The sequence below is a fragment of the Cnephaeus nilssonii genome, assembly GCF_951640355.1.
Source record: "Cnephaeus nilssonii genome assembly, chromosome: 15".
NCBI lineage: Eukaryota > Metazoa > Chordata > Mammalia > Chiroptera > Vespertilionidae > Cnephaeus > Cnephaeus nilssonii.
The window spans coordinates 10,437,763-10,465,444 of NC_137086.1; the positions used below are offsets into that span (position 1 = coordinate 10,437,763).

A 27,682-nucleotide genomic window follows, 5' to 3' on the forward strand; every position below is an offset into this window, starting at 1 on the left:
TTGGTTGAGCTTGGGAGACATTTCCCGTCTCACGGACCAATCTCTGTGGGCAGGGGGAGGGTGGGGCATAGAGGACCTGGCAGCCCCCTTCAGGACGTGCTAGCTATGAAGGTGGAGAGTTCCCTAAGGAGTGACGGACAGTCCAGACGAGAGCAAATGCCCTTCGTAAGGACAACGAAAGCCCCTGCTGGGAGCCTCCCGGACAGACGGCCTCCTGCGGGCCGGCCTGCCAGGCTTCCCACGGTCCGAGTCTGGGCTCGCAACAGGCTGTCCCTTCAGGGCTCTTGTCCAGAGAGCAGTTAACTGAATTATTAAGATCTTCATGATTAAAATGAGGTAACAGTTTTATCTGAATAAAAAAGGCAAACATAACATTAGTATCCTTCTCTGAGAGATCAAACCTCCTCATCACAACTTAGTAAGGTGAGACAAGCCTGATGCGCTGATGAATAAAAAGTTCTTCCATTTTACCAGCTGGAAACTACAGCCAGATGCCTTACCTAAGGCCTCGGCGCGTGAGGAAGGAGACTGGCTCTGGACTCACGTGTTTAACGTGAAAGACCCATGTTCCAACAAATCAGTGCAGCCCACAAAGCGTGTGTGGTATTTGGCTTTACTTTATAAAAATACACAACTTAAATACATAGGACACTCTCTATACAAGACACAAACAACTGCTGGATTTGACACTTTCAGTTATTTCAACAGAAAGCAAATATGTGAATTACCTCGTAAGAGCAAAAGGTTTGTTTAGAGACTCTGCATTCACAGCCAAAGGTCAACCGATGCAGGAAGCCAACCCAAACTGTCCAATTTCCACCAGGTCCCCCCCCGCCCCCCCCGCCGGCCTTCGCCGCACAGCGATCGGCACTGCTTGTTCCACACAAGCTGATGCACCCACATCACAGTTTAAACGGCTGTCTTCTCCAGAGACGTTTCATGGGAAACCAATGCACAAATAGTATCCAGTGTATCTTACAATTGTGCTCAATCCCAATCCCAAGGCTGAACCTCTTTCCACTTTGCAAAATTTACGAAGGTTATAATTGGTTTAAAAACTAGCCAAAGACCGGTCAAGCTATATTTTGACCGGTCTTTGGCTAGTTTTAGCTATATTTTGCAGCTAAATTCGTTTTCAAAAGTTTTGCCAAATCACAAGCAGACTCGGCGAGCTGGACTGCATGCAGTGAAGGGAGGGACATCCCGGCTGACCGGGCCGACCGAAGTTCCCGGGAGCAGGGCGCTGTCACCGTCACACACTGTGTGCAACAGCTCCGCCCCTCCCAACCCGACACGGAAACCCCTCGCCCCTCTACACTGTCCCTTTCTGCGAGGGGCGGCGACCGCATTCCGTGCTGCACGCACGCGGCTTTCTTTCAGAACCTCAGCTGCCTTGTCTATGGCTCAGGGGACTAACAGTGAAGTGGGTACTCGTTTATGGGTATAAAAATATTGGCCAGTTGAGAATTCAATGCTGAGAACATACTAAGGTAAGTTTCCTGAGGTAAATGTGAGCCTTAAAGAACAGTGTGCGAGCTACAGCATGACACCCCGCATCTACAGTCCGTTAAGACCGACAACGCCCAGGACACACTCATGTGAAGAAGCAAAGGCCAACGGGGAATCACAGAAAGGCTGACAGTCCAGAATCCGCTCAGACGGCAGAGCGGGCAGCGGAGCAGAAGGCGGGTGTAAGCTAAAGTGCGTGGGTGGGTTGGCGATGAGTCTGAAATGCCTCCAGGGATTTCTAACAAGTTTTAAAAGTTAATCCTTGGTGACTCAGATGTGGAAGGAACGGCTTTTCTTTAATAATAGCTGTTCAAACTTTTTATTCCTTTTTGAAAAACAAGATTCTCTCTAGAATTTTTTTTTAGCCATTGCAATTATTCTGCCAGTTGTTACTCTCACTGATGTGTTCTGGCTGAATAATTTTAAGATTGAACTATAAAGGGCATATCTGCACCAAGAAGTTAAGTTACTGCACAGAGGTCTGTAAGTTTGTATGAAATTAGTCCTAAGAACATTTCTCATTGCTGTTCATGCTTCATTATCTTTTAATATTCTACTCAAGAATTATGGAAGCCAGAAAATCCTGGCTTTCTCTCTTGCTTTGCCATAAGTGAAGCAGTTCATGGCCTTGTACACTGACTCACAACGAAGGTGCTGGGAACTGAGTCCCAGGACCTGAGAACCAGATCAGGCTAAATTCCAACACGTCAGTCGCTACCCAGGGATACGAATGGAAGCCTGAAGAACTTCCCTGCCCAGCCGCACGCGCTCACTGTCGGTGAATGAGGTGACCGACCAGGGCTTAAGGACAGTGAGGAAAACTGGCCCGGCTGTTTGTACAGGGCCACACACTCAGCGAGCCGTCAGGTCAACTTGGGCTGACACGGCCATGCGTGATCCCTCATTCACACGACTCCTCAGTTCTGCAGCCAGACAGAGCGATGCTCATTACTGTAGGCATGATGAGGGCCTTAAGCAACATCGGGTCCAGAGAACCTCGGGTTGGAGTTCCGCAGGCCCAGAGCCAGTTAAAATCCAACGGCCAGAGGAAAACCCCACCAGACATCGTATCTCAGATCTGATCTCAATTCGTAAAAAAGAACATTTCGGTCTCACCGAGATGAGAACCTACTAGAAAACAATGCTCTGGTTTCCTGACAAGCTCCCTGCAGCCCGGGGGCAGCCACGGAATGCAGCTGCTTTGGGAGGGCAAGATCCCAGACCGCAGTGGGCGTGAATGGATGGAAGCGCCTTTCTCCTGAGGTGTAGGTATGCTACGGCCATCTATATGGGATAGCGGGTAAAGTTCACAGGAAGCAGTGTCCTACGTACCTAAAGCCCCAGTCAGTGCAGGTGGTCACAGCTCAAAACATGAGCATCGTCATGAGAGTGGCAGGCGATGGGCCATGCCTGAGAAAGGCTGTAGACGCCTGAGAGAAAGGCCAGGCCTGATCTCCCATCCCTGGGAGACCGAGCGGAGATTATGGGGAAATGGATTTCTCTACGTGAAGTTACTTTTTTATAATCTAGTTTAAAGTATCACTACTCAGAAATTTGGGACCCAAGCAAAATGATGGCGATTCCTCCCACACAGGCTTTAAGATCTCTTCCTCGCCCCCCTCAACCCCCCCAAGGACCCACACTTGCCTCTGGTCATCCAGACCCAGGCCCAGGCTTGTAAGGGAGGCAGTGGGTGGAAGCCAGGGACTGAGGGAGAGGAATGATGGCGGATGTAGTATACAGAAGGAGGAGGCTAGAGAGGAACCAACACTGAGGAGGAGATCTGGCTTGTTGAGCAGCACCCCTGCCTTTCCCACCGTTATTTGTCTGCAGCAAATAACGCAGAAACAAAACAAGGCATAAACCTCATATGGGGGCTCCGCTAAGGCATCAAATGTGCCTGAGCCAGGCTGCCGGGCCCCTGGCGACGTGTGCACAATCCTGTGAGCCCTGCAAGCCCCAGGGAGCCAGGCTGCCGGGCCCCTGGCGACGTGTGCACAATCCTGTGTGCCCTGCAAGCCCTTGTCTTGGGTCCGATTCCTCATTCCTAGGTGATGATGCTCCCCACAGCAACCAGCACCCATTTCCACAGCCAGGGAGAGACCTCAGATCCAGGGGCCGGACTAGCAGCAGCCAGTTTACCCCGAAGTGAGGCTGCCCTCGCTTTTACCCTCAGGACTGGCTCGTCTCTCCCCCTGGTGGTCAGAGAAGGGAACAGACTAAATGTCAAAAAAGGGCTGCTTACTTCAGAATCGCATGGCTCTGTTCCACCAACTTCCAAAAGGCTCTAGAGTTCGTTAATTTTAGACTGAGGGTCGCGAGGCCACCTAAGGACTCATCCTAAAAGGAGCAACTTGCTTGTGAGGTCACACCAACTTCCAGGGGTTTTGATACTGTCTGCTTGTTTTTCTTCTTCTGATGGTGAATTGATAAAAAAGAAAGACCAGGTGAAAGGGTCTTCCTGTCCTCCCTCCAGAAACCTTGGGACCTTCCTGAGCAAGGGGCCTGAGGGAGGACCTGCTTTCAGCGTGGAAGTATGCGATGAGCGACGCGCAGGCGTGTGGTTCCTTCGCTCCCTCTGTGAGATGGTAGCAGGCGCCTGGATGACAACACACGGAAAGGAGCAGGGAGATTCTGCGGAGGGAAACCCACGTTGGCCGTTTCACCTCCAGGGAAAGCCTGTTTGGACTGAGCCCACACGCGTCCTCTCCGGTACTGCCTACTTGATGTTTTTCAGGACGGCTGTCCGGGCATTCACCACCGCCTTGAAGGCATCTTCACTCCCCGGCGCCACACACTTGTCAGGGTGGAGCAGCACAGCGAGCCTCCGGTACGCTTTGTTCACTTCGTCCCTGCGAAAAGGGGCAGAGCTCCGGGTTAGCGCCAGGGCCCGCCCTGGGCTGCATTTCGCTGTCTGAATAATGGAACAACTCCTGCAGCAAGCACATCCCAAGGAACTACCACCCTTTTAAAGGTGGGACTAGCAAACAACAAACAAACACTATATAACATGCAAGTAGGAAAAAATGCAGTGGAAACTGAGTAAACACTGAGAAAACGTTTGGTGAAGGGACGGTCAGGTGAAAACAGACAGCACTTGGCACCTGGCGGCACTGAGTGAGTCTCTGCTGGGGCGGTCAGGGCAGGCCCCCGGGCGAGCTCTGAGAGTGGGGCTTGGGGACAGGCACAGGGGAGGGGAAATCCCGGCAGAGAACTGGCGAGGCTGGGCACAGACTGTGGGCCCGGCGTGTAGCTCCCTGAGGAAACTGTGGGAAGGACAAGGAACCAAGTAGGCCAGGGAGAGGGTCAGTAAGTGAAAGGCCACGGAGGCAAAACAACAGGCAACGGGATTGATCCACAGCAGCAAGAGGAGGCCTCCATGACATGGTGCTGGGAGTGCCGTTTCTCGAGGTTAGGGGTCAGGTGGGGGGTGCTACCATAACCCACCAAGTGAGAGCATAACGTAGCTACGGTGTCTGTGCAGGAAGAGAAAGGGATAATGTAGAGCAAGAGGGGGCAGAGGCCGGTGAGGAGCCAGATACACAGGGGGGTAAGCTACAAGAAAAAGGGCTGAAATGAGTTGTTTCCTGGGGAATCTGAGGCCCAGGGTAGATGGGGACACCAATGACCAGGAAAGGGGCGTGGAAAGGGGTACCTGAGAGGTACAGTGAGCTCCGGAGACAAAGAAGAAACCAGAGAGATCAATCTCCCCAGAGAGGAGAGGAGCGGTGAGATCCGCAGAGCCCGGAGAGATCTTAGGCTTCCGAGCTCCCCAATGAGCGGGAACTGGTCGGGGAGGGGCCCGGAGACCATCTGGTCCTGTAACCTTCCCTGCTTTTTTTTTTTTAAATATACTTTTTATTGATTTCAGAGAGGAAGGGAGAGGGAGAGATAGAAACATCAATGATGAGAGAGAATCATTGATCGGCTGCCTCCTGCATGCCCCACATTGGGGATTGAGCCCACAACTAGGCATGTGCCCCGACCGGGAATCGAACCGTGACCTCCTGGTTCATAGGTCAATGCTCACCACTGAGCCACACCGCTGGGCTCCCTGCTCTTCATTACGCTCAGGTGTCAGGCCTCTGAGAGGCTTCTGGTACCCAGTCACTGCCTGGAAGGAGTCTGCTCTGTCCCACCGGATGGCTTTCTTTCCACCTTTTGTAACCCAGGTTCCCGCGGTCTCCTGAGGCTGGGCAGCCGCTTTCTGAATGCCCTAGCTTTCCTCCTTTACTTTATCGAAGGACTTCTCGTTTGGCTCTGCAAATTAGGGAGATGGTCTTTGACTTCTTGATGTGATGGAAAGTCTTGTGTCAGCTGGGAGAGACAGGTCTCAGGGCCATGTTAAGTTCTCCGTGTCCTGAGCATACGTTCTACGGCTTTTTCTATTTTCTGCTCTTAGGGGAGTCCTGCATTCTCTTGTTTTAATCTTTCATGTAGCTCTTCTACATAATTTTAATACCAGCTACCAAGAATCACATTTTCCCCGAAGGACTCTCTGTCTCTGAGCAGGTTCAGCATCCTCTCTCTTCCCCGTGAGCGAGTCCTGGGTAGCCCCCCCTCTGCTCTGCTTCCTGAAGAAACATGTCCACCGGGGGTTGGTATGAGGCCTGGCCGCCTGCACTAAGAGTGCCTTTGAAGAATTCTGGACACAGACAGTAGGGGGGTGAGGGCCTGTGCTGGGGTGTGGGAGAGGGCTGGGAGAGGTCAATGGGGGAAAAAGGAAACATATGTAATTTTCAACAATAAAGAATTTTAAAAAAGAAAAAAAGAATTCTGGGTAGCCGGGCAGGCTTTCAAGGAAAATTCTGGAGAAACAGGACTGAGTCAAGTGTGTAAGAAATATATTAATTCTACTGAAGATTAAGATTTTCTCCAAGTTCAAGAACAGTAAACCATTAGCACTGAACAAACATTAAAACTGTCTATAACTTAAAAAAATGTTTGTAGGTTTTGCCTCAATGTGCTCAATACCATACGAAATTAGTTTGCTATCTCCAGAGAAGCAAAGGTAAGAACAGGACATGTTTCTCCTGGCTAAGGGCACGGAACTTACGAAGATCCTGTAAATGTCAGTGGATTCCAATGAACCGGAGTGAATAAATAAGAAACCAAAGCTTACTTTCCCGTAATAAACATTGTTCTAAGTTAGTAAGCAATCGTTTCTTAGTTTTAGAGCCAATATCCCTTGAGGATGAAATGGAAGAATTTAGAATGAGACATGGAAACCTGAAAGTACATTTCAAAGATCCCAGTGAACTCTGTGCTCTGTCCATGAGGTCAGCTGTGCTTAAAGCATCCTCAGTGAGGCCTGGCGAGTCGAGGTGACCGGTAACTGCTTTCCTCTTCCCTCCCCTCTTTGCTTCTGGACTAAAGATACGCTCTGAGACCAGAATGGAGAAGAGATGCTAACACTATTGATGCTGACAAGGCAACTTCAAGGTGTGCTTGTGTGTGAGTGTGGGTGGGGTGGGGTCAAGGTGAATAAGTAGAAAGGGAGAACCATGGAGAGAAAAGCGATGGTACAAAATCAAAAGATCTGAGGACTCTTATAATTAGAATATGCACAGTAACAGTATTCTATAGTAAAAAGTTATGCAAACTTAGAAAGTTGTTACGATAGTAGATCCCAAGAGTTCTCATTACAGTGAAAAGCCTTTTTTTTTTTTTCTGTATGCAATGATGGATAGTAACTAAACTTGTGGTCACTGTTTCACAGTATCTGTAAGTTGAATCATTGGGCTGTACACCTTAAACTATACAATCCTGCATGTGAATTATATTTCATTAAAACTGGAAATAAAATTTCTATGACCAAACTGAACAATGGAAAAAAAAAAAAAGAAAAAAAGTTATATGACCATACTCAACAATGATTTATTCTTGCACAGCAACAAAGAGTAGTGGTTATATTTCTTTTTCTCCCAAATAATTCTTTTGGCTATAATAAAGTAACATAAATACATACAGATGAGAAGAAACACACACACACACACACACACACACACAGAGAGAGAGAGAGAGAGAGAGACTCACACACACATGGTGTGTTCAGGGTCAAGAACCAATTCTACCACCAACTCCTGAGGTTACTGAATGTATTTAGTCTCACTAAGTCCCAGTTTTCCCAGCTATAAAATGAAATGTTTGGACAAGTTGATTGCTAACATTTTTCCTCTTCTAAAATTCTATAATTTAAGAATTTCGCTTTTGTAAGGTATTTTTTTAGGGTTCATTAGCTTCAAGGCTCTTAATTCCACAAGAGCAGAGCAGACCATTTCAAAAAGCATTTCTGCATACACACTACAGTTTCTACATCAGGCAGCTGCTATCGCCTGAATACCAAAGAAACAAGCTGTTTCTGATTCAGTGAAAGAGTGTTATCGAGTCATCGGATATATTTCCACACACCCCTGTATTTCTCGACAATTGTGAGAAGGTATCTCGTGCCTGTGATTCTGACAATGGAGCCGTTCTCTGTAACAGAGCTCAGCACTAACATCACAGAGCACTGCTTACCTTGAGGCTCCAGGTTTGACGCCCAACATGTCCCAACTGTCTTTGCTGTTCCGAATTCTGCGAATGGTGTCTGCTTGTTCTTTGGTGAAGCCAGCACTGCTATTTGGGATAGGACGTTTCCCGCCATTTTCACATAAGTCAACTATGGATGTATAAAAGGTCTGCAAAAGGAAACACATCCCGCATTAGAACTGATTTTGCGGAAATAGGAATTCCTTTTAAGCATCAATTAAAGGATTTTAATATATTTCAGTAACTCTTAAAATTCATAATAAAGCAAATATTTCAGAGGGAAATACGATCAAAGAAGTAAAGGAAAATATACTGTTGGTGAGTGAAGAGAGAGAGAATCTCAGCAGAGAATTGGGAACCACCCAAAAGAATCAAATGCAAATTCCAGAACTGAAGAGTATTGAATTGAAAAATTCCCTCAGTGGATTCAACAGCAGATTGAAGTCAGAGCAATAGAGACTATGCAATCTAAAAAAATAGAGAAAAAAATGGAATAAAAATAACATAGCCTCAAGAATTGTGGGATAAAAATCAAATGATCTACTATGTAGCTGGAGTCCTGGGGGGGGGGGGGGTGGGAAGGAGGGAGAATAGGGCATAATATAAAGGTTTAAAAAAATCTCTCCAGCCCTAGCCAGTTTGGCTCAGTGGATAGAGCATCGGCCTGCGGACAGAAGGGTCCCAGGTTCGATTCCAGTCAGGGCACATGTCTGGGTTGCGGGCTCCATCCCCAGTAAGGGGCGTGAGGGAGGCAGCCGATCAATGATTCTCATCATCATTGATGTTTCTCTCTCTCTCTCTCCCTCTCCCTTCCTCTCTAGAATCAATAAAAATATATTTTTTAACAATCTCCCCAAATTTCATGAAAAACACCTGCACATCAATCCAAGAAATTCAACAAGCCCTACGTAGGATAAATTTAAAGAGAACCACACCTAGGCACATAGCACAACTACTGAAAATCAATGAGGAAGAGAAACTCTTGAAAGTAACTGGAGGGGAGCCTGACCAGCGTGGCTCAGTGGTTGAGTGTTGACCTATGAACCAGGAGGTCACGGTTTGATTCCTGGTCGGGGCACATGCCTGGGTTGTGGGCTCACTCCCCAGTGTGAGGTGTGCAGGAGGCAGCTGATCAGTGATTCTCTTTCATCATTGATGTTTCTATTTCTCTTTCTCCCTCTCTCTTCCTCTCTGAAATCAATTAAAAAAAATTTTTTTAAAGAAAGTAACTGGAGGGGGAAAAAAAGACATTACACACAACCGAGTAAGAGTAAGAATGGGTGCTAACGTCTCAGAAGACACACTAGAGACCCAAAGAGAAAGAACTAACAAATGTAAAGTGCTGATTTTACCCCCCGTTATTATCTATGACTCTCCGCCAAATCACTACTCCTCTCGGGTGCTCTCATATCTGAAATGAGTGATAACAGCCGCACATTGTTGAGAGTCTTAAAAGTGATGAAATATGTAAGCCCTCCAGAACTGTAAAACACTATTCAAATGGTCAAGTATTATTATTGCACATATATAGGTACAAACCCACATAGGGTTGTTTCACAAGAAGAGAATCGTGGCAAGCCAACACCAGCCTTATTTGGTCTTGAAATAGAAGCTACTGATGCCCAATTTAGCCTGACAGCGAGGATGGAACCTGTCTTCCAAGAGGAGGGGTGACAGCTTGTGAGAAGAAAGTTCCACATAAAAGATTAAGTAAGATCCCACTCAATAATTAAGAACAACTCTTTATAGTATAGCTACATTATTTAAAATGCTAAAAATGCCCCAAATATCAGATGTAGTCATAAGAAAAAAATGCATTATTCATGCCACCACTTACTTACAAGTGGATCTGTCATTAAGAGTTGACTTGACTTTATCACTTAGTGTTTGAAAGCCTCCTCCCCTTAAAATTATTCAAGATCAGTAAATTTTTAAAAAGTGGCCGTCTCCTCAGCTTGCACTGTGAACACATCCTTCTATTGCCCACGTGACTGACGAGACCTGTTTTTGTGTGTGACTGGCTGGATGTGTAACGGCTGCACATGGCCATGATACAGGATGATCTTAGCATGGCAAGCCAATTCTGCACACAAATGTAAGCAAAGGTAGTGTGAAAGAAATTCTGTCCCACTGAGGTCAGTGTAAAATAGCTGCTGTTAAACTTGGTAATCATCAGAATCACCTAGAAAGCTTTTTCAAAATATAGATTCCTGGCTCTATCACAACATTAAGCTTCCAATAAGCCTGGAACCCAGCAATCAGTATTTTGAAGAATTTCCTCAAGTAACTCTGATGATGAATGTTATATGTTATCACTCCACTCAATGTTATAACAACCTGGGATGGTTGAGTGTGTGATACCTGTCTAAAATAGACAGCAGACAGGTATCACACACACATATCATATTCATATTCATACTAGAGACCCGGTGCATGAAAATTCTTGCACTGGGGATTGGAGGTCCCTCAGCCTGGCCTGCCTCCTCTCACAGTCCGGGAGCCCTCAGGGGATGTCCTACTGACAGCTTAGGCCCGCTCCCCTAAGCTGCAGTCTGGCCTCCCTCTGCTGGAGGTGACCAGGCTGATTAGGGGAAGGCGCCACCCCCATCACCCCATTGCTGCTGCCACTGCCGGCTGCGGCAGCTGTGAGGCCTGAGCCCTGGGCCTCACAGCCGCCATGGCTTTGTCCAGATGGACGCCTGGAAGACGTCTGCCCTAATTAGCTTATTACCCTTTTATTAGTATAGATTCTTTCTCTTTTTCTCACCAGCTTCTGAAAAGAAAGAGCTTATTCAAATGAGAAATTGCCTTTTTGCTTCTCATAATTTAAACTAAAATTTGGCATGGGCAGTCTCGACACAAATTTTAAAACAACAAAATGCTGGGTTACCTGGAACATCTCATTAATTCCTTCTCCGGTTTGTGCTGAAGTTTCAAAGTACAGGAACCCTTTGCTTTCGGCCCAAAGACGCCCTTCATTTTCATCCACACAGCGGTGCTTGGGGCAGTCAATCTGAAACGGCAGTGAGGGCCAGAGACGGCCCCGTGAGGTCTGTCAGTCCTTCACTAAGCAAATACTGTTCTTAAATGAACCCGGCACTCGCGCATCAAATGACCAGGACCCAAAGGGACAAGACCACGACTGACGTTGAGTGGGGGCCTGTTAGCGCACTTCCCACTATCCCTGGAGGGCACCACTGCTGCTGGCTCCCCGGCCTGCCACACCCACACCCGAGGGGGCCGAGGGGCCGGGTCTGCTTTTCACACCTCTCCATAGACACTCTTCACCTAATCACTACCCTCCTCCCATCAGATCGGAGTGTGACGATTGGCATCAGCATCATTCCCCAAGTACTCACCAGACACAAAAATGGGTAAAAGCCCGACATCCAGCTGTTGTTTTGTTGTTCTTGTGTTAGGGACCTATGTTTTGAAAAGTTGGTGATTCCTGTATTACCGGAAAAGGAATTTTTCTTTCCTTTTTATGTCTCCCCAAACTCAGAGCTGCACTGCTCCCATAATAAATCTAGAAAGTTGAGCGTGCCATTCCAAAGCAGTTACCTTGTTGGCACACACTACGAAGACAACGTTGTCCATGTTCCCGTGAGGCCCAAGGTCTTGCTTCATTTCTGCCAGCCACGTGTCCAGGGCGTCAAAGGAGTCTTTTTGCCCAACGTCGTAGACCAGCAGCACGCCCTGTGTGTCCTTGTAAAACTCGTTCCGCACCTGCACAGAGAAGAAGAGATGCACAAAACCGGAACCAGCAAGTGGAGGGCTTTGTGGTTTTATAGGAAAAGGTACAAACCCACACCGGTTTGCTTCAAAAGAAGAGAATCAATAACTTTGCTAAGTACGTTCTTTTGTGTGTTCATAGTATTTGCTGTTGTATCTCAGTATCTGCTGGCCTTCACCTCAGGGGACGCTTTACAAAACCCAAGTAACATGATAAAAACAATCCGTTAGCACAGACGGACTGGGAATGGAAGCAGCAGCTCTGTCCTCCCTCCTCACCTCCGTTCCCCTCCCCAGAGGACAGAGATCATGACGTGTTGTTAGCAGACCTTAAAATAACACAATTACGTCAAGTTCTTCTCAGGAAGAACATGGAAGCTGAGTGAACAATGAAAAAGAACTTAAGGCAAAAATGACAGATATTAGCAACAGGCACAGCCATTCAGACATCCCATCCCGCCGTCGGCTTTCCCGGGCGGCAGGCAGGTCTCTGAGACCTGGAGCTGAGCAGCAACCGCAGAGCCACACTCAGAGCCACAGGGGACAGGAGCACGGGCTCTGGAGCCAGGCTCACCTGGCTCGCACTTACTTACTATGGTGTGGCCAGGGGCAGGCCCTTAACCTCTCGCGTCTCAGTTTCCTCATCTGCAAAACGGGGACACTCCTCCTCACTCCCCAGGGTTTATGAAGAGTAAACGAGGTGATGAAGGCAAAGCACCACCACGTGCATTAGTCTCCCCTCCTCCCTCCAGGAAGATGGAGAGATGGCTTTTCCCTATTCTCCCTGTAAGTACAAGGAGAACGCCTGGGCAACACATAGAAAACACACGTAAGAAGTCTCGGGAAGGTGGAGAGAAGAAGGCAGACAAGCGAGGAACCTGGGGCCGGGGAACGGACAATGTGAGTTTCCTGGGCTTCCTTTGCCGCGTACACGCAAGACAGGGAGCTGAGGGAGTCCACCTGGCAATGCCACAGGTGCAGACACACAAAACCCAACAGAGCCAGCTCTCTTAGACCAAAGACCAGGCAAGGGGAAGCCTCACAAGACTAAGATCTTTAGACAATAACCACTCACTTCCGTCAGCGCCTCAGAAGATTCTGCCTCTCCACCCCTCCCACTCAGGCAAAGGCTGAGCAGAGACTTCAGAAAAATAAATTCCTGAGAAACACAATAACCAACATGCAAAAGCTTAGAAATTGAGCTCAACAACAAATGGAGGGGACAGTGGAAAGGATCAGAGAACTAGAAGGCAGACAATAAAATTAGGCAACCTAAACCATAGAGAGAGAAACAAACAAACAAACAAACAAACAGAACAGAGCCTCAGGGAGCCGTGGGACTACAAGATGAGAGTCCCCGGAGAAGAGAAATGGGTGGGACTGAAAAAGCGCTCCAAGAAATAATGGCTAAAAACTCCTCAAATGTGGCCAGAGACATAAACCTACAGATTCAAGAAGCTGAGAAAACGCCAAACGGAAAGAGCAAAGACATCCATGCTAACACATCACAATTCCACCTCTAAAACCAAAGACAAAGGGAAACCGTGAAAGCAGCCAGAGGAAAGTGATACCTCTCCTCTGGGGAAAAACATTTCCAACGACAGCAGATTTCTCATCAGAAATCGAGACCAGAGGGTTGTTCAAGCGCTGAAAGAAAGGAACACCAGCCCAGGCCTGGCCGGGGTGCTGGACTGGCCCCTGATCACTGGTACCCTGCCCCCAAAGAACTCAGGCTCCGGGCTCAGCTATGAAGTGCAAAGCAGCAGTCCTGTAACAGTTAGAATGTCGCACACCAGCTAACCTCGCTTGTTGTTACACATGATTTGAATATGGGTTGTCTCAGGTAACTCGGGGTCTTTGGCTAAACCACTGACGGTACTGGGGACAGGTTTTCTCAAAAAGGCGCTCTTACCTCATAGAAGAAGGGGTGACCAGCCATATCAAAGATGTTCACTTTGACCTCTCTGTCTCTGACTTGTACCCTGAAATGTTCACATGAAAAAAACAACAACAAAGAAGGTCATGGTTTCTGCATTCACATTAATATTATTCGTCACTTGTAATACCTGTCACTGTAAGTTTTAAAGGTGTCTGTGTATGAACTTTCAAAGAGCTTCTCAGTGCCTCTTCCCGACCCCGGATCATCTCTGCCCCAGGAGCCAGCCGCCTGGCAGGCCACCCTGCTCCTGATATGAACAACACCGAGCCCGCCTGGCACAGGCACTCACTTCCCTCCAACTGCCCTCAAGACTCGCCATCCACCCCTTCACTAACCAAGGGAGGCTCTGACTGTGGGACTAAGAAAAACTGATTTGGGACAAGTAGGAGCGAGATGAAGGAAAACAAAATATTTTGTTTCCCTTAGTAAGACACCTTAATTACTACTGGTTTTACTTGGTTACCATGCAGAACAGTAACAATGATTATATTATTAACAATACCTGTTTAATTTTCTTGTTATTTTCATTTGAGCAACAGCAATAGTCAATTTTTTCCCCCAGAAAGTTGGAAATAGAGAACAGAACAAAAAGGGAAATAATAACCATTTATATTAGAATTAACTACTGTTAACATTATAGCATTTTTGCTTCTAGTCTTTTAAAAAAAGAGAAAAATCACTACTGGAAAATGAATGAATAAAACATTATAAATAACGCGCACTACGGTTAAAGAACAGAGATTATAACAGTAAATTAACCAACGAGCATCTTTTTTAAGTAAATATTTCAGTCTTAGCATTGGTACGACTCTCTCCCGGGTAGGGGTGTGTGTGTGTGGGGGGGGACCAGGACATCGGCACCCGCTCCCTACTTCCCAGTTGTTGTCTAGTGTTTGTACATTGAAGTCAAACTAGCCACCACTCATCATCTGATCGAGATTCCCTCATTGCTGAGTTCTCTTCCATATCTCAGCACAAGTAAGAAGCACATTTGTGAAATCAGAATCCATCTAATAAAAGAGAACGTGAGAACAGCAGGACAAAACAAAATAAGAGTTTGAGAGCATCTACAAAAGATCTGGCATAATCCTATATAATAAAAGGGTAATATGCAAATCAACTAAATGGTGCAACGACTAAGATACACACTGACCACCAAGGGGCAGACTCTCGACACAGGAGCTGCCCCCTGGTGGCCAGTGCTCTCCCACAGGGGGAGCGCCGCTCAGCCACAAGTCCGGCTGCAGCCGTGATGGCAGGAGCCTCCCCCACCTCCGCAGCAGCGCTAAGGGTATCTGACTGCGGCTTAGGCCCAAGCCGTCAGTCAGACACCCCCTGAGGGCTCCTGGACTGCTAAAGGGTGAAGGCCGGACTGAGGGGACCCCCCCCCCCCGCCCTGTGCACGAATGTCGTGCACCGGGCCTCTAGTAATTTATATTAGAAAATTTTACCTTAAAGAGAGAGCATTTGAGAAGGTATGGAACTGAAGTATATAAAGTCAGACAGTAACACAAGTGTGCTCACACACGAAACTCAAAGAGGTCCATTTAGTTTCGAAGCCAGAGAAAACTGCCTTAAGAAAAATGGCCATTCATGACCTCAGGGCAGGGCTCCCCTACACTGGGCCTGAAGACCACTGCGTCCTGACTGTGGGAGGGCTGAGAACGCAGACCCAGGAATCAGAGTCTCAGCCTAGGAATCTGCACAGGGACAAACTCTACAGGTAATTCTTAAGAATACGGAAATCCGAGGCTCACCATAATGAAAACAGGACAGATGGAGTGGGCATCTATTATTTTAATGGCCAAAGTACCCCTCTTCCCTTTCCTCTCCCAATGTAGTTCAGATGTTCTCAGTGATCCCACAGCTGACCGAGCTGGGAAAGGCGTCTGTCCTACCTGACGACCAAAACCTCCCCTGCGTCTTTAAACTTGGAATATTAGTTTCGCTCCCTCGCCAGAAGGAAACTGTACAGCGTGAGCCTGAGAGCTGCTGGCAGCTGTGTGGAGAAAGCCAAGAGGGAGGGAGGGAGGGAGGGAGGGAGGGAGGGAGGGAGGGAGGGAGAGACAGACGTAGAGAGAAAGGTAGAGAGAGAGGGAGGGAGAGAGAGAGGGAGAGGGAGAAATGATTTGGCTATATTTGGTTCCAGTCATCTCTGAGGCCCAGCTCCATCTGTGTAATTGGATTCTGTGAATTGACGTCCTTTTTATTTTTTTGCTGGAGTTCATCCGAGTTGGGTTTCTGTCAATTATATCCTCCTGACTCACCAGGGATAACCACCTTCTCCAAAAAAATTTTCAGCCAGAAACAGAAGAGTGTGTTGAATAGATGACCATTCTGTGGCATAATATGGTGATTCTCATTTCTTAGATGAATAAAGTAGCAACTTATGTGATCCAAAACAAAACTGCCTTAAACAGGATCCCCTCACACATCACTGATGAAATCCTGTGCCCTGCACTATAGATACACCCCCCGCCCAATCTACCTTTCTGAAGGTTGCTCTAATATTCTAATCTTGCAAACTTCCTACTCGGATATATCCATCTTACCTAACAACAAATATTTATTGAGCATCTACTATGTACAAGCACCGAGCCAGGCACTTGGAGATCATTTACACTAATTGCCCTTATTCACAGAGCTTACAATCTAGCGGGAGACATTAAACATACAAATCATAATCACAACACAAAGAAACTTATGGTAAGTACCATAAACAGAGAGAATTTGAGTCCTGACTGAGGAAGGAGGTGTTCAGAAGGCCCTATGGGGACAGGGACGGACAGGTGGAGAGATGAGGGGAAGGGCCATTTCAGGTGCAGAGTGAACACTGGCACCCGCTAGGACAGCATGATGGCAGTTCAGTGGATGGAGAGTGAAGGTGTAAGGAATGTAATGAGAGAGATGGGGGGAGGGGGAGAAAAGGGAAATTGGGGCCAGAATAGCAGGTGCCTGAGATTCCACCTTTAGGGGGTGCTGTCTACCTCAATTCTACTCTGGCAGTATTATTTCCCATAATGTAATGCTTCCTCTCCAACTCAATCCACTCTCGATTCATCTCCAAATAAACCCTCAATTACACCCAATTTCACTCTTCCTGGATCATTTCTCTTCTCAAGTCCAATAGGCTCTGAAGATCATCAATCAATCAAGTTCTCTGATAGAAAAATTTCCCCATAATATTTAGACTTTTTAGAGAGGATATTTCAAAATGCTCTAAAACACACCTGCTAATAGGACCTCCTTCTACAGAAACACGTTTTCTGGAAAGTGACACCTGCCAGTTAGGCTCGATGCTGACCTGCTCCACGGCAGGTCATACCATGGCAAGGCCTGCCGAATGGGACGCGCTCGGGGAGGAATGCAGGCCTGACGGTGCTGAGGGATGTGAGCTCTGCGCATCTGTAAGCTCTCATTCCTACTCTTCCCCAACTGATCTCAGAATCTCTTTCCAGACAGAGCATTTGAGAAGCGTTCTGAATTTCTATGTAATTTACAATATACTCACTTTGTGACTCCATAGTCAATTCCAATTGTTGCAAGGTATTTCGACACGAATCTTTTCTCACAGTATCGCTTTATAATACAGCTCTAAAAAGGTGAAAATACATGCTTTTAGTAAATAGCCTCTGAGAACATACACAAAATAAACACATTTCTTCACATGGTTGGTGTCGTCATTCATCACTATGAGAAAGCATTTTTTAGAGGCAAAAGTATAAAATAACTGAAACAAATGCTAAAAGTAAAGATTTTAAAGAAAACTTATTTTGTATTCTCCCCTTAATATCGAATATGGGCATGCTAGTTCTCAATCCTTGTGCTCTTTTCTTTGAAGATCTCTTCTTTCTTTTTGTGTGTTTTTAAAAAAATGATTTTTTAATTTCAGAGGGGAAGGGAGAGGAAGAGAGAAATAGAAACATCACTGATGAGGGAAAATCACTGCTTGGCTGCCTTCTGCACAGCCCACACTGGGGATTGAGCCCGCAACCCGGGCATGTGCCCTGACCGGAATCGAACCATGGCCTCCTGGTTCACAGGCTGACACTCAACCACCGAGCCATGCCAGCCAGGCAAGACCTCCTCCACTTTCTACAATAACAACAAAATATCTAAGTCCAGCCTTGACCTCCCTCCCAAGACTAGATCCCCATCTCCAAATATCCGCTAGACTAGTTTCTACTCAGATGTCCTGCTGTTACCACAAATTCAACAAGTAAAATAGCGCATCCTGCTGACAACTTACTTCTATTAATATTGCTACCATTTTCCCAATCACAGAGGATCAAAAGGTTAAAGTCGTGTTTGATTCTGAGCCTTTCTAAATCTTGTGAATGTTCCTTCCATCTCTCTCCTCATTCCAAGAGCCATCAGCCCCACTCTGGTTTAGGTCATCGTGTACTAGACAACCGTAGGAACTTCTTCATTGTCTTCCGGCTCCTTTTCCTCCCAACTTCAGCCAACACTGCACACCACGAACATTATTTCAACTCAGAAAGCTTTTCATTGCCAAGACTTCAAAATCCAAATTCCTTTGTCTGTTATTCAAGGTCCTCCGTAATCTGACCCTAATCTGCCTTCTCTGTCTAAACCCTTCTATATAAACTCTCCATTTCTGCAAAACTTCCAGGACCTGACTTCCTGACTTTTGTCATTACTTTTCCTTCTACTTGGAATAAACTCTCCCTGTCTTTTCAAATCTTAGTTATCCTTTAAGGTCCAGCTCGAACTCAGCACTCAGGTTACAAGAGATCTTGTCTGCATCTGAACTCCCCTAGCACTTTACATACACACTATTACATACACAAACCCTATGCATTGCCATTAGTCATACACTGCCTTGTATTGTTAATTACCTTTTCACATGTGTATATTTACTGTATCTCTTTAGCTAAACGGTAAACTATGTGAGGGCATGCACCAGTATTTTACTTCTTTATATCTTCTGCAGAATTAGATCAGTGCCAATGAAAAACCAATTTAAAATGACTTGTATATTAATAATAATCCTTAGCACTTATGAAACTTACCATTTACTTGAAGTGCTGATAATGGAGTTTGATCTACTTAAATACTTTCCTGATGAACCTCAATCTAAATTAAGTAGGACAGTTACTATAAAAAGGACTTAATAAACTCACCCTAGTAAGGGATTAGGTGCAACAGTGCCCTCTCGTGGACTTTCTGAGAACAGCACCCTAGTAAGGCACTAAGTGCAATAGTGCCCTCTCGTGGACATTATGAGAACAGCACCCTAGTAAGGGATCAGGTGCAATAGGGCCTTCTCCCGGACTTTCTGAGAACTGTACCCTAATAAGGGAGTAAGCATAATAGTGCCCTCTCATGGACTTTCTGAGAATAGCACCGTAGTAAGGTATTAAGTGCAATAGTGCCCTCTTGTGGATATTCTGAGAACAGCACCCTAGTAAGGCATTAGTAACAACAGCACCCTCTTTTTTTTTTTTTTTTTTTTTACTAGAAGCCCGGTGCACGAAATTCGTGCACGGCGGGGGGTTGTCCCTCAGCCCAGCCTGTACCCTCTCCAATCTGGGACTCCTGGAGGGATGGCCGACTGCCCGTTTAGGCCCGATCCCTGGGATCGGGCCTAAACGGGCAGTCGGACATCCCTCTCACAATCCAGGACTGCTGGCTCCCAACTGCTTGCCTGCCTGCCTTCCTGATTGCCCCTAACCGCTTCTGCCTGCCAGCCTGATCACCCCATAACCACTCCACTGCCAGCCTGGTTGATGCTTAACTGCTCCCCTGCCAGCCTGTTTGCCCCCAACTTCCCTCTTCTGCCAGCCTGGTCACCCCTAACTGCCCTCTCCTGCAGGGTTGATCACCTCCAACTGCCCTCCCTTGCAGGCCTGGTCCCTCTCAACTGCCCTCCCTTGCAGGCCTGGTCCCTCACAACTGCCCTCCCTTGCAGGCCGGGTGCCTCCCAACTGCCCTCTCCTGCTGGCCATCTTGTAGTGGCCATCTTGTGTCCACATGGGGGCAGGATCTTTGACCACATGGGGGCAGCTATATTGTGTGTTGCAGTGATGATCAATCTGTATATTACTCTTTTATTAGATAGGATAGAGGCCTGGTGCACGGGTGGGGGCCAGCTGGTTTGCCCTGAAGGGTGTCACAGATAAGGGTGGGGGTTCCCTTGGGGTGTGGGGCAGCCTGAGCGAGGGGCCTGTGGTGGTTTGCAGGCCGGCCACACCCCCTGGCAACCCAAGGGGAGGCCCTGGTATCTGGAATTTATTTTCCTTCTACAATTGAAACTTTGTAGCCTGGGGCGGCAGCCATTTCTGGGGCGGCAGCCATTTCTGTGGCAGTTAATTCACCTTCTACAATTGAAACTTTGTAGCCTTAAGCGGGTGAGCCCGGCCAGGGTGTGCGGAAAGCTTTGCTTCTCCTGTTGCTGGCGGCAACCCTGGCCTGCTCTCTCAAGCTCCATTCTGCCGCCATTTGTTTGAATTTGTTTACCTTCTATAATTGAAACCTTGTAGCTTGAGTAGAGGCTTAGGCCTGCAACGGCTATGGAAAGCTTGGCTTGCTCTGTTACCTGGGAAACCTTGCTCTCTGTGGCTGTAGCCATCTTGGATTGGGGTTAATTTGCATACTCGCCCTGATTGGCTGGTGGGCGTGGCTTGGCTGGTGGGCGTGGTTTATGTAGCGGAGTGATGGTTAATTTGCATATTACCATTTTATTAGAGAGGATTACTATACTAGAGGCCCAGTGCATGCTTGAATCATGCACGTGTAGGGTCCCCTACACGCTTTTGCTTTTGATCACGGGGAGCTGGGTGCCTGTCCGCTAGTGCACCAGGCCTTTCAGAAGCCTCCAGCGCAGCGGAGGCTTCTGAAAGGCCTGGTGTCTGAGCGGAAAGGCATCCAGCTGCCACGCTTTTGCTTTTGATCGCGGGGAGCTGGGTGCCTGTCTGCTGGTGTCTGAGTGGACAGGCATCCAGCTGCCACGCTTTCACTTTCGATCGCTGGTGTCTGAGCGGAAAGGCATCCAGCTGCCATGCTTTTGCTTTTGATCGCGGGGAGTTGGGTGCCTGTCTGCTGGTGCACCAGGCCTTTCAGAAGCCTCCAGCGCGGCGGAGGCTTCTGAAAGGCCTGGTGTCTGAGCAGACAGGCATCCAGCTGCCACGCTTTCACTTTCGATCGCTGGTGCACCAGGCCTTTCAGAAGCCTCCGGCGTGGCGGAGGCTTCTGAAAGGCCTGGTGCTTGAGCGGAAAGCCATCCAGCTGCCACACTTTTGCTTTTGATCGCGGGGAGCTGGGTGCCTGAGTGGACAGGCACCCAGCTCCCACGCTTTTGATGGTCCGTGGCCGCTGAGGGGGGCTACCCTGCTGTTGAGAGGCGCAGGGGGCGGGACTCCCACCCCCTGCGCCTCTCAATGGCCGCTGAGGGGGGCTGCCGCGGACACCTGGCTACCCTGCCGTTGAGAGGCGCAGCTGGGTGTCCGCGCAGGCCCCCTCAGCGGCCGCGGATTTGGCCTCGATCTGGCCGTTGATTGTCGCAGGGGGCGGGAGTCCCGCCCCCCTCAGTGGCAGCAGATCCGTGCCTCTCAATGGCCGGATAGGCCACCCCGAGTCCCGCCCCCCAGCCTCCCACCGCCCAATCGTGGGCATAGCAGAGTGATGGTAATTTACATTTTACTCTATTATTAGATAGGATCCTTATTGATTTCAGAGAGGAAGGGATAGGGAGAGAGAGATAGGAGCACGAATTCCGGGCACGGAATCTCCTTTTTCTTATTTGATCTCTAGAACCTCTAAAAAACAATACTGAGTAATAAAGGAAAATAGTAAGTATCCTTTTTGTACGTATTTTTAATGGAAGTCGCCTTAACATTTTACCATTTGATATGTTTGCTGGTGATTGATAATAAATATTGCTTTATCATAAAGTGTTTATTAGAATTGACTAATTATATCAAATATTTTTACAGTACTGGAAATATTTTCTCCAGTAATCAGTTGACATAACAAATTATGGAGTTGACATCTTGATATTGAGCCATGTTTGCATTCATATAATAAACCCTTACTAACAGTGAATTATTTGTTTTATTGTTGAATTCTGTTGATATTTTGAAATTATGAATCTCTGTCTATGTAAAATTGGTATATCATTTTCATACTGTATCAATTTTTGCTATTTAAGTTTCCATGACTTCCTATAATAAATTTGAGTCCTATTCATATTTTTTTTTGCCTTGGAATAACTTAAACTGAAATTATGTTATTTAAAGTTTAAATAAGGCTTATTCATGAGTCTGATAGCCTTTTAAATGGCAAATCTCTTCATTTTATTGATTTCACTTTTTAAAACATATTTTTATTGGTTTCAGAGAGGAAGGGAGAGGGAGAGAGAGATAGAAACATCAATGATGAGAATCATTGATTGGCTACCTCCTGCATGCCCTACACTGGGGATTAAGCCCGAAACCTGGCATGTGCCCTGACTGGGAATCAAACTGTGACCTCGTGGTTCATAGGTCAACGTTCAACCACTGAGCCACGCCACCTGGGCAATGATAAATCTCTTAATTTCTTCTGGGGTAACTGGTCAGTTGGGCTTTCTACTTCTTTTTGAGTCAACTTTGGTAATTTATATTTTGCTAGAAAATCCTCCATTTCCTTTACATTTTCAAATGTGTTCCCATAGAACTGTAGGTAGTATTCTCTAATCACTCTTTTAATCTCTTCTAGTATGTGACTGTTTCCTTTTCAATACAAATCTTGTAACTTTTTGCTTTCTCTATTTTTTTCTTAAACAGAATTTAGGCACCTTGTCATTAGGCATTCCAGAGAATTCCCTCTCTCTTTTGGTTTATGTTGTGTCCTTTTCCTAATGTATCAAGAAATAAATTCCACTAGCTTTTTAAAATGAGATATACCATACCATAAAATTCACATTTTTAAAGTGTACACTTCCATGGTTTTTAGTATACTCACAAAGTTGGGCAACCATTAAATTCCTTTGGTTTTTATCTCTCTTCTTTAGAAATAAAATAATGCATTTTCCTTTGACGACAGCTTTAATTTTGTCCTGAAGGTTATGGTATAGATTCTATTCATTTTTATTGCTTTATAGTTATTTTGTTATTTGTTTTGATTTGCTTTTTGATCCAAGGATTATTTACTAGAGCATTCCTTAATGTTTAACTTATAATTATTTATTTGTATATCTTTCTACATTTCCCAAATTCTTTAAAATGAGTATGTACTACTTTTATAACTAAGGGAAAAAATGTGTTACATTTAAATCTTTTATTCACCTAAAATTTATTTCTGAGAAAGGAATGCAATAGGAATCTACTCTACTCCCAAATAGTAGGTAATTATTCCAAAAGTACTTATTCAATGGTTTCTATGTTCCCATGATTTCATTACATTTGTTGTAAACTGAATTTCCTCATGTTTGGGTTTATTTCTGGACTCCATTCTATTCCACTAATGTCTCTATATTTCCTTTCCAGTATCAATAGGAATATCTTGGTAACTTTAAAAGGTGTTTTAGCCGAAACCGGTTTGGCTCAGCGGATAGAGCGTCGGTCTGCGGACTGAGGGGTCCCAGGTTCAATTCCGGTCAGGGGCATGTTCATTGGTTGCGGGCACATCCCTGGTGGGGGGTGTGCAGGAGGCAGCTGGTCGATGGTTCTCTCATCGATGTTTCTGGCTCTCTGTCCCTCTACCTTCCTCTCTGTAAAAAATCAATAAAATATATTTATAAATAAATAAATAAATAAAAGGTGTTTTAATATCTGGTAGTGTTAGTCTCCTCTCATTTCTTTATTCACAATTTTCTTGGTTATTTTCATGTTTCATTTTTCAGTAGGATGTTAGTACTTTTTATTATGTTATGAAGGAAAACCTTACTGAAAGTATAATTGGAATTGAATTATATTTGTGTATTAATTTAAAGAATTAACATTTCTATAATACTGAGTGATTCTAATTAAGAAGAAATATCTTTCCATTTGGCTAGGTAATTTTATGTCCCTTTGAAGAATATGAAATATTTCTTCATACAGGTCCTACCTAGTTCTTCTCAATTTAAAACCTAGGCACTTTATTTTGTGTGTTTTTTTTATTGTAAATTAAAATAGTTTTTCAGTTATATATTCCAAACATTTATAATTTTATATAGTAAAGCTATTAATTTTTGTGTATTAGTTTTTCCTTATTGGATTTTCTTACTGTTTCTAATAGCTTTTCAGTTAATTCTCTTTGGGTTTCTAGATAAACAATCATATCATTAGCAAATAATGATAATATTGCCTTCTTTCCAGTACTTCATGTTTTATTTTTCTCTTACCTAATTGCACTGGCTAATAAATTAATGTAGTGACACTGGGAATTTGGGGCTATTTCTAATGTTGCACCATTAAGCCATAGTAAAGTTACAAAAGCGATGCATGCTCACTTTGCCAATTTAGTACATAACCTTCAAAAGGCATTTTATTCTTTTCTTTTCAATGCCTGGCACATAGCTGATGCTCAGAAAATGTTGACTTTCAGTGAATGCTGTGTTAGTACTTACATTTATCCACACAGATACATAAACAGTAAAATGCTGCTAAATAGAAAGAAAAGACACTAATAAACATTTAATGAGCATTAACTGTATGTGCAAGGCACTGGCTTATGCATTTCATTAACCGTTCGTGGAGAGCCTGCTCCCAGCCGATTCTGACAGCACGCCATCCTGGAGAGCTTTGCAGTGGGAGGGTGAGGACGCAGGTTCTAATCCTGTCCCTGTCACTAATGTGATGGCTTTGAGAGGTTCTTACTCAACAGCTTCCCCTTACCCAGAAGGAGAGACAATGTGGGCGAGGGGAGGCAGTCTTAGGGCTCATTTGGGGGGCGACCTGGGCCACCTCTCCCTCCATCCCCCGGACAACAGGAGAGGTTTTAGCTGATACCCGGGAGACTGAGGAAAGAAAAAGGCAGTGGAACTAAGGCTTCTTTGAGAGACCAGATGTGGCGACACCACCAAAAACCAAACCAACCTGCAAAAAATAAATAAATAAATAAATAAATAAATAAATAAAGGCAGCTCTGACCGGTGTGGCTCAGTGGATAGAGCATCGGCCTGTGGACTGAGAGGTCCTGGGTTCGATTCTGGTCAAGGGCATGTACCTTGGTTGCGGGCACATCCCCAGTAGGAGGTGTGCAAGAGGCAGCTGATTGATGTTTCTCTCTCATCGATGTTTCTAACTCTCTATCCCTCTCCCTTCCTCTCTGTAAAAAAATCAATAAAATAAAAAATATATATATATATATATTTAAAAAGGCAACAGGCTCCTAGAGGCCCCCTACGCCTCCCCCGTGAACCACGTCCGCATCCGTGATGCTTTCTTAGGACTGAAATGCTCGATTCTGGGCTCCAGGTCCGCAGAGAAACACTCTACCCACCCCCAGTCCTCCCTGCACCCCAGCAAACTCCCTGCGGCCTCCAGGCACTGCTTGGGCAACTAAACTTCCATTCTGCACCTCCAAGTCCCGGATGGGTCCCCTAGAAGGCAGACAGGGTATCCAAGCAGCCGGCCTGACGTTAGGGTCTAGGCCTCCTCACTCTCTTTGGGGTACATTCGAGGGTGAAGGGCCACAGAAGACACCTTCTCAGGAAGAGTGACGTCGGGGGAGGAGGCGACAACCCAGAGGTCAAAGAGGTCAGGAGAGTGTCCCTCCCGGCGCCCCGTCCCCCAGAAAGAGACCCCGGCCTTCTCCGGGGCGGGGAGGAGGCCGGGCCTCGGGCTGTTGAGTGGCCGCCCTCGCAGCCAATCGGCACGCCGCTCCGCTGCGCTGCGGTCCCGCCCCCCAGCCCGGTACTCACTTTCCCCACCTCGGCGTTGCCCATGGAGATGACTTTGATGCGCAGGGACTTGCCGGGCTCCCTCCGCCTCGGCAGGTTGGCGTCCATGGCCTCCGCTCTCCCGGGGCCACAGCCTCGGCCTCTCCTGGCTCACCACGCCGGCCCGTCCCTCAGGCCTCCCCATCCAATGGCGGCCCCGCTGCGATCGGCACCGCCCGGGCTCCGGGGCTCGCATCCCCGCCGCCGCACCGCAGCGGGCGCAGGCGGTTGGGAGCGCAGGGAACTGGGGGTGGGCGGGGGGGGGGGGGGGGGGGGGGGTAAAAGTCTCGCGATGCTAGACAGGGAAGGCGTGACGTCATCGCCAGGCCCTGGAAATAAAGTTGTGGTTCCCTGAGCTGCGGGGTCCAGCGAGGGGCTGTCCGGTGGGCGGGCAGGCGGCGCCGGCGGCGGCGGCTCGGAGGGTGCGGCTTGGTGCCCAGAGGCTCCAGGACACAGGCACTCGCTACCTTCGATGCCGAGGGGCTTTTCAGGGCAGATCCTCCCCTGGGAAGCTTCTGGAATGATGGATTACCTAGTTCGAGGCTCAGCAAGCCACACTTCTAAGTAGACCATGGTCTACTTGGGATTGTTTTCCGGATTCTTCCGTCCATACTGGCGGTCCACTCAGCCCTCCAATATTCTGTTTCCCCAGCTCTGGCGTCCAAGAGCCAAAGCCAGGAGCCAGGGAAGTGGGGAAGGTCAGGCTCCGGTTCTGGAAGAGGGGCCGGTCCACAAAAATTCTCTGCCCCCTTACCCAGTGCCAACAGGAGCCCCCAGGCTGGGGTACAGAAAAAAAAAGGACTTGACTCAGGTAAACAGTTAGCAAGCTGGGCACAAATCAAGTGCGCTCTCTCCAGAGGCCAGGAAACCCACTTATATAGGGAAAGTGGTTGCCCTTGACCCCGATTGGTCCATTTTTATGCAAATAAGGAATCCAAATGTTCACAGAATAGCACTGTCCTGATTGGTTGTTATGGAATTGCTCTGATTGGTCAGTGAAGATGTAAATGAAGACACATCTCGGCTCCGATTGAATGGGCAGGTCTCAGGCAATTGGTCAGAAAATGGTTCCAAGAACTCCTTTGTCAGGTTCTGCTGGGGCAGGAGCACAGCGCAGGAGGTTTGGCAGATCCCTCTGTGAAGAGGGGCCGCTCTGAATAATGGCTGCTGGACTCTGGGTTACGAATTTGGGCCCAGTTACCCACAAGGAGTCCTTTTTGGCAGGTACCTTCCTTCTTGGGTTCAATAGGCCTCAGGCAAGATCTGAGTCCCATTCCTATCATTAAAAATTAAAAATTAAAACAAATAGGCTATGGGTTTAAGTTTAGTCCTTACTCTTCTATTAATGTAGTTCTAATTTGTAGGAGGCAAGTTCAGACTAGACTTTTCAGACACCCTTCCAGCTCTATCGAGGTGTGTGTGCATGTGATTGTAGCTATAGGCTCCTTTGTGCCACTCACATCCAAACTTAGCCCCGTCTTCTGTCCTCACCTTTCCTTTAGCTGACAATATGACAAATGAATTCTAATGTAACCACTTTTATACTCTCTCATTCCAAGGGACAAGAAAAGCATCTTCTTGATAAAAATCAGTCTAAAAGGAACTGTAATTTTTTGAATCAATATCTTCAGTTACAGAAGATAAACAGAACTTGATAAATGATTATTTTAGTGCCCTGAAAAAAATGGCTGCCAGTTTCCCAGTAAATTGCAAGGACAACGGTAGTATTGCTTGTGTTCCCCCATAGCTTTAAACATCTTAAATGTATTGCAGGAAGACAGTGAAGAAAGGCTCAAATATTTATAATAGTTGTTTAAGTTAGGTTTTCAAATATTTCAATTTAAAATTTTAATTTTAAAACATTATATGCTTTTCAAGAAGAAAGCCTATTCTGGGTTGTTTTCATTATCAACAACTAACGTAACTTAGTTCAATGAATCTTCTAAAATTCTTTACAAATATGAAACATAAGCCATGGTTAGAATTTTGATCATTTTAAGCTTAAAATAATTGGATTTAAACTTATTCTCCAGATACTGATCTCTCAGTATGATTTAATAAAGTCAAGAAACATCTGTTTCTTTGACAGTTCACCTTTCACCCTA

The 27,682-nt window shown here is 46.5% G+C and overlaps 1 protein-coding gene across 1 annotated transcript; it reads right to left on the minus strand.

The window, feature by feature from the left end:
- DNAJC27 (DnaJ heat shock protein family (Hsp40) member C27) lies at positions 1 to 25,806 on the minus strand. The gene is made up of 7 exons (XM_079792649.1): positions 25,560 to 25,806; positions 17,223 to 17,305; positions 13,685 to 13,754; positions 11,602 to 11,766; positions 10,931 to 11,053; positions 8,029 to 8,189; positions 1 to 4,361 (listed from the first exon to the last, which is right to left on the minus strand). The coding sequence occupies exons 1-7, from the start codon at positions 25,644 to 25,646 to the stop codon at positions 4,229 to 4,231; spliced, it is 822 nt and encodes a 273-aa protein (XP_079648775.1). The 5' UTR covers positions 25,647 to 25,806; the 3' UTR covers positions 1 to 4,228.
- Between the last annotated feature and the right edge of the window lie 1,876 nt (positions 25,807 to 27,682).

Bases quoted from the DNA above. Each gene is read 5' to 3' on its own strand.
- DNAJC27 (XM_079792649.1), bottom strand. From the start codon at position 25,646: ATGGACGCCAACCTGCCGAGGCGGAGGGAGCCCGGCAAGTCCCTGCGC. The intron at 11,767-13,684 runs GTAAGAGCGCCT...TTCTCTGTGCAG, and splicing joins GTCACCCCTTCTTCTATGAG to GTGCGGAACGAGTTTTACAA. The intron at 4,362-8,028 runs GTAAGCAGTGCT...CCCTTTTCGCAG, and splicing joins GTCAAACCTGGAGCCTCAAG to GGACGAAGTGAACAAAGCGT.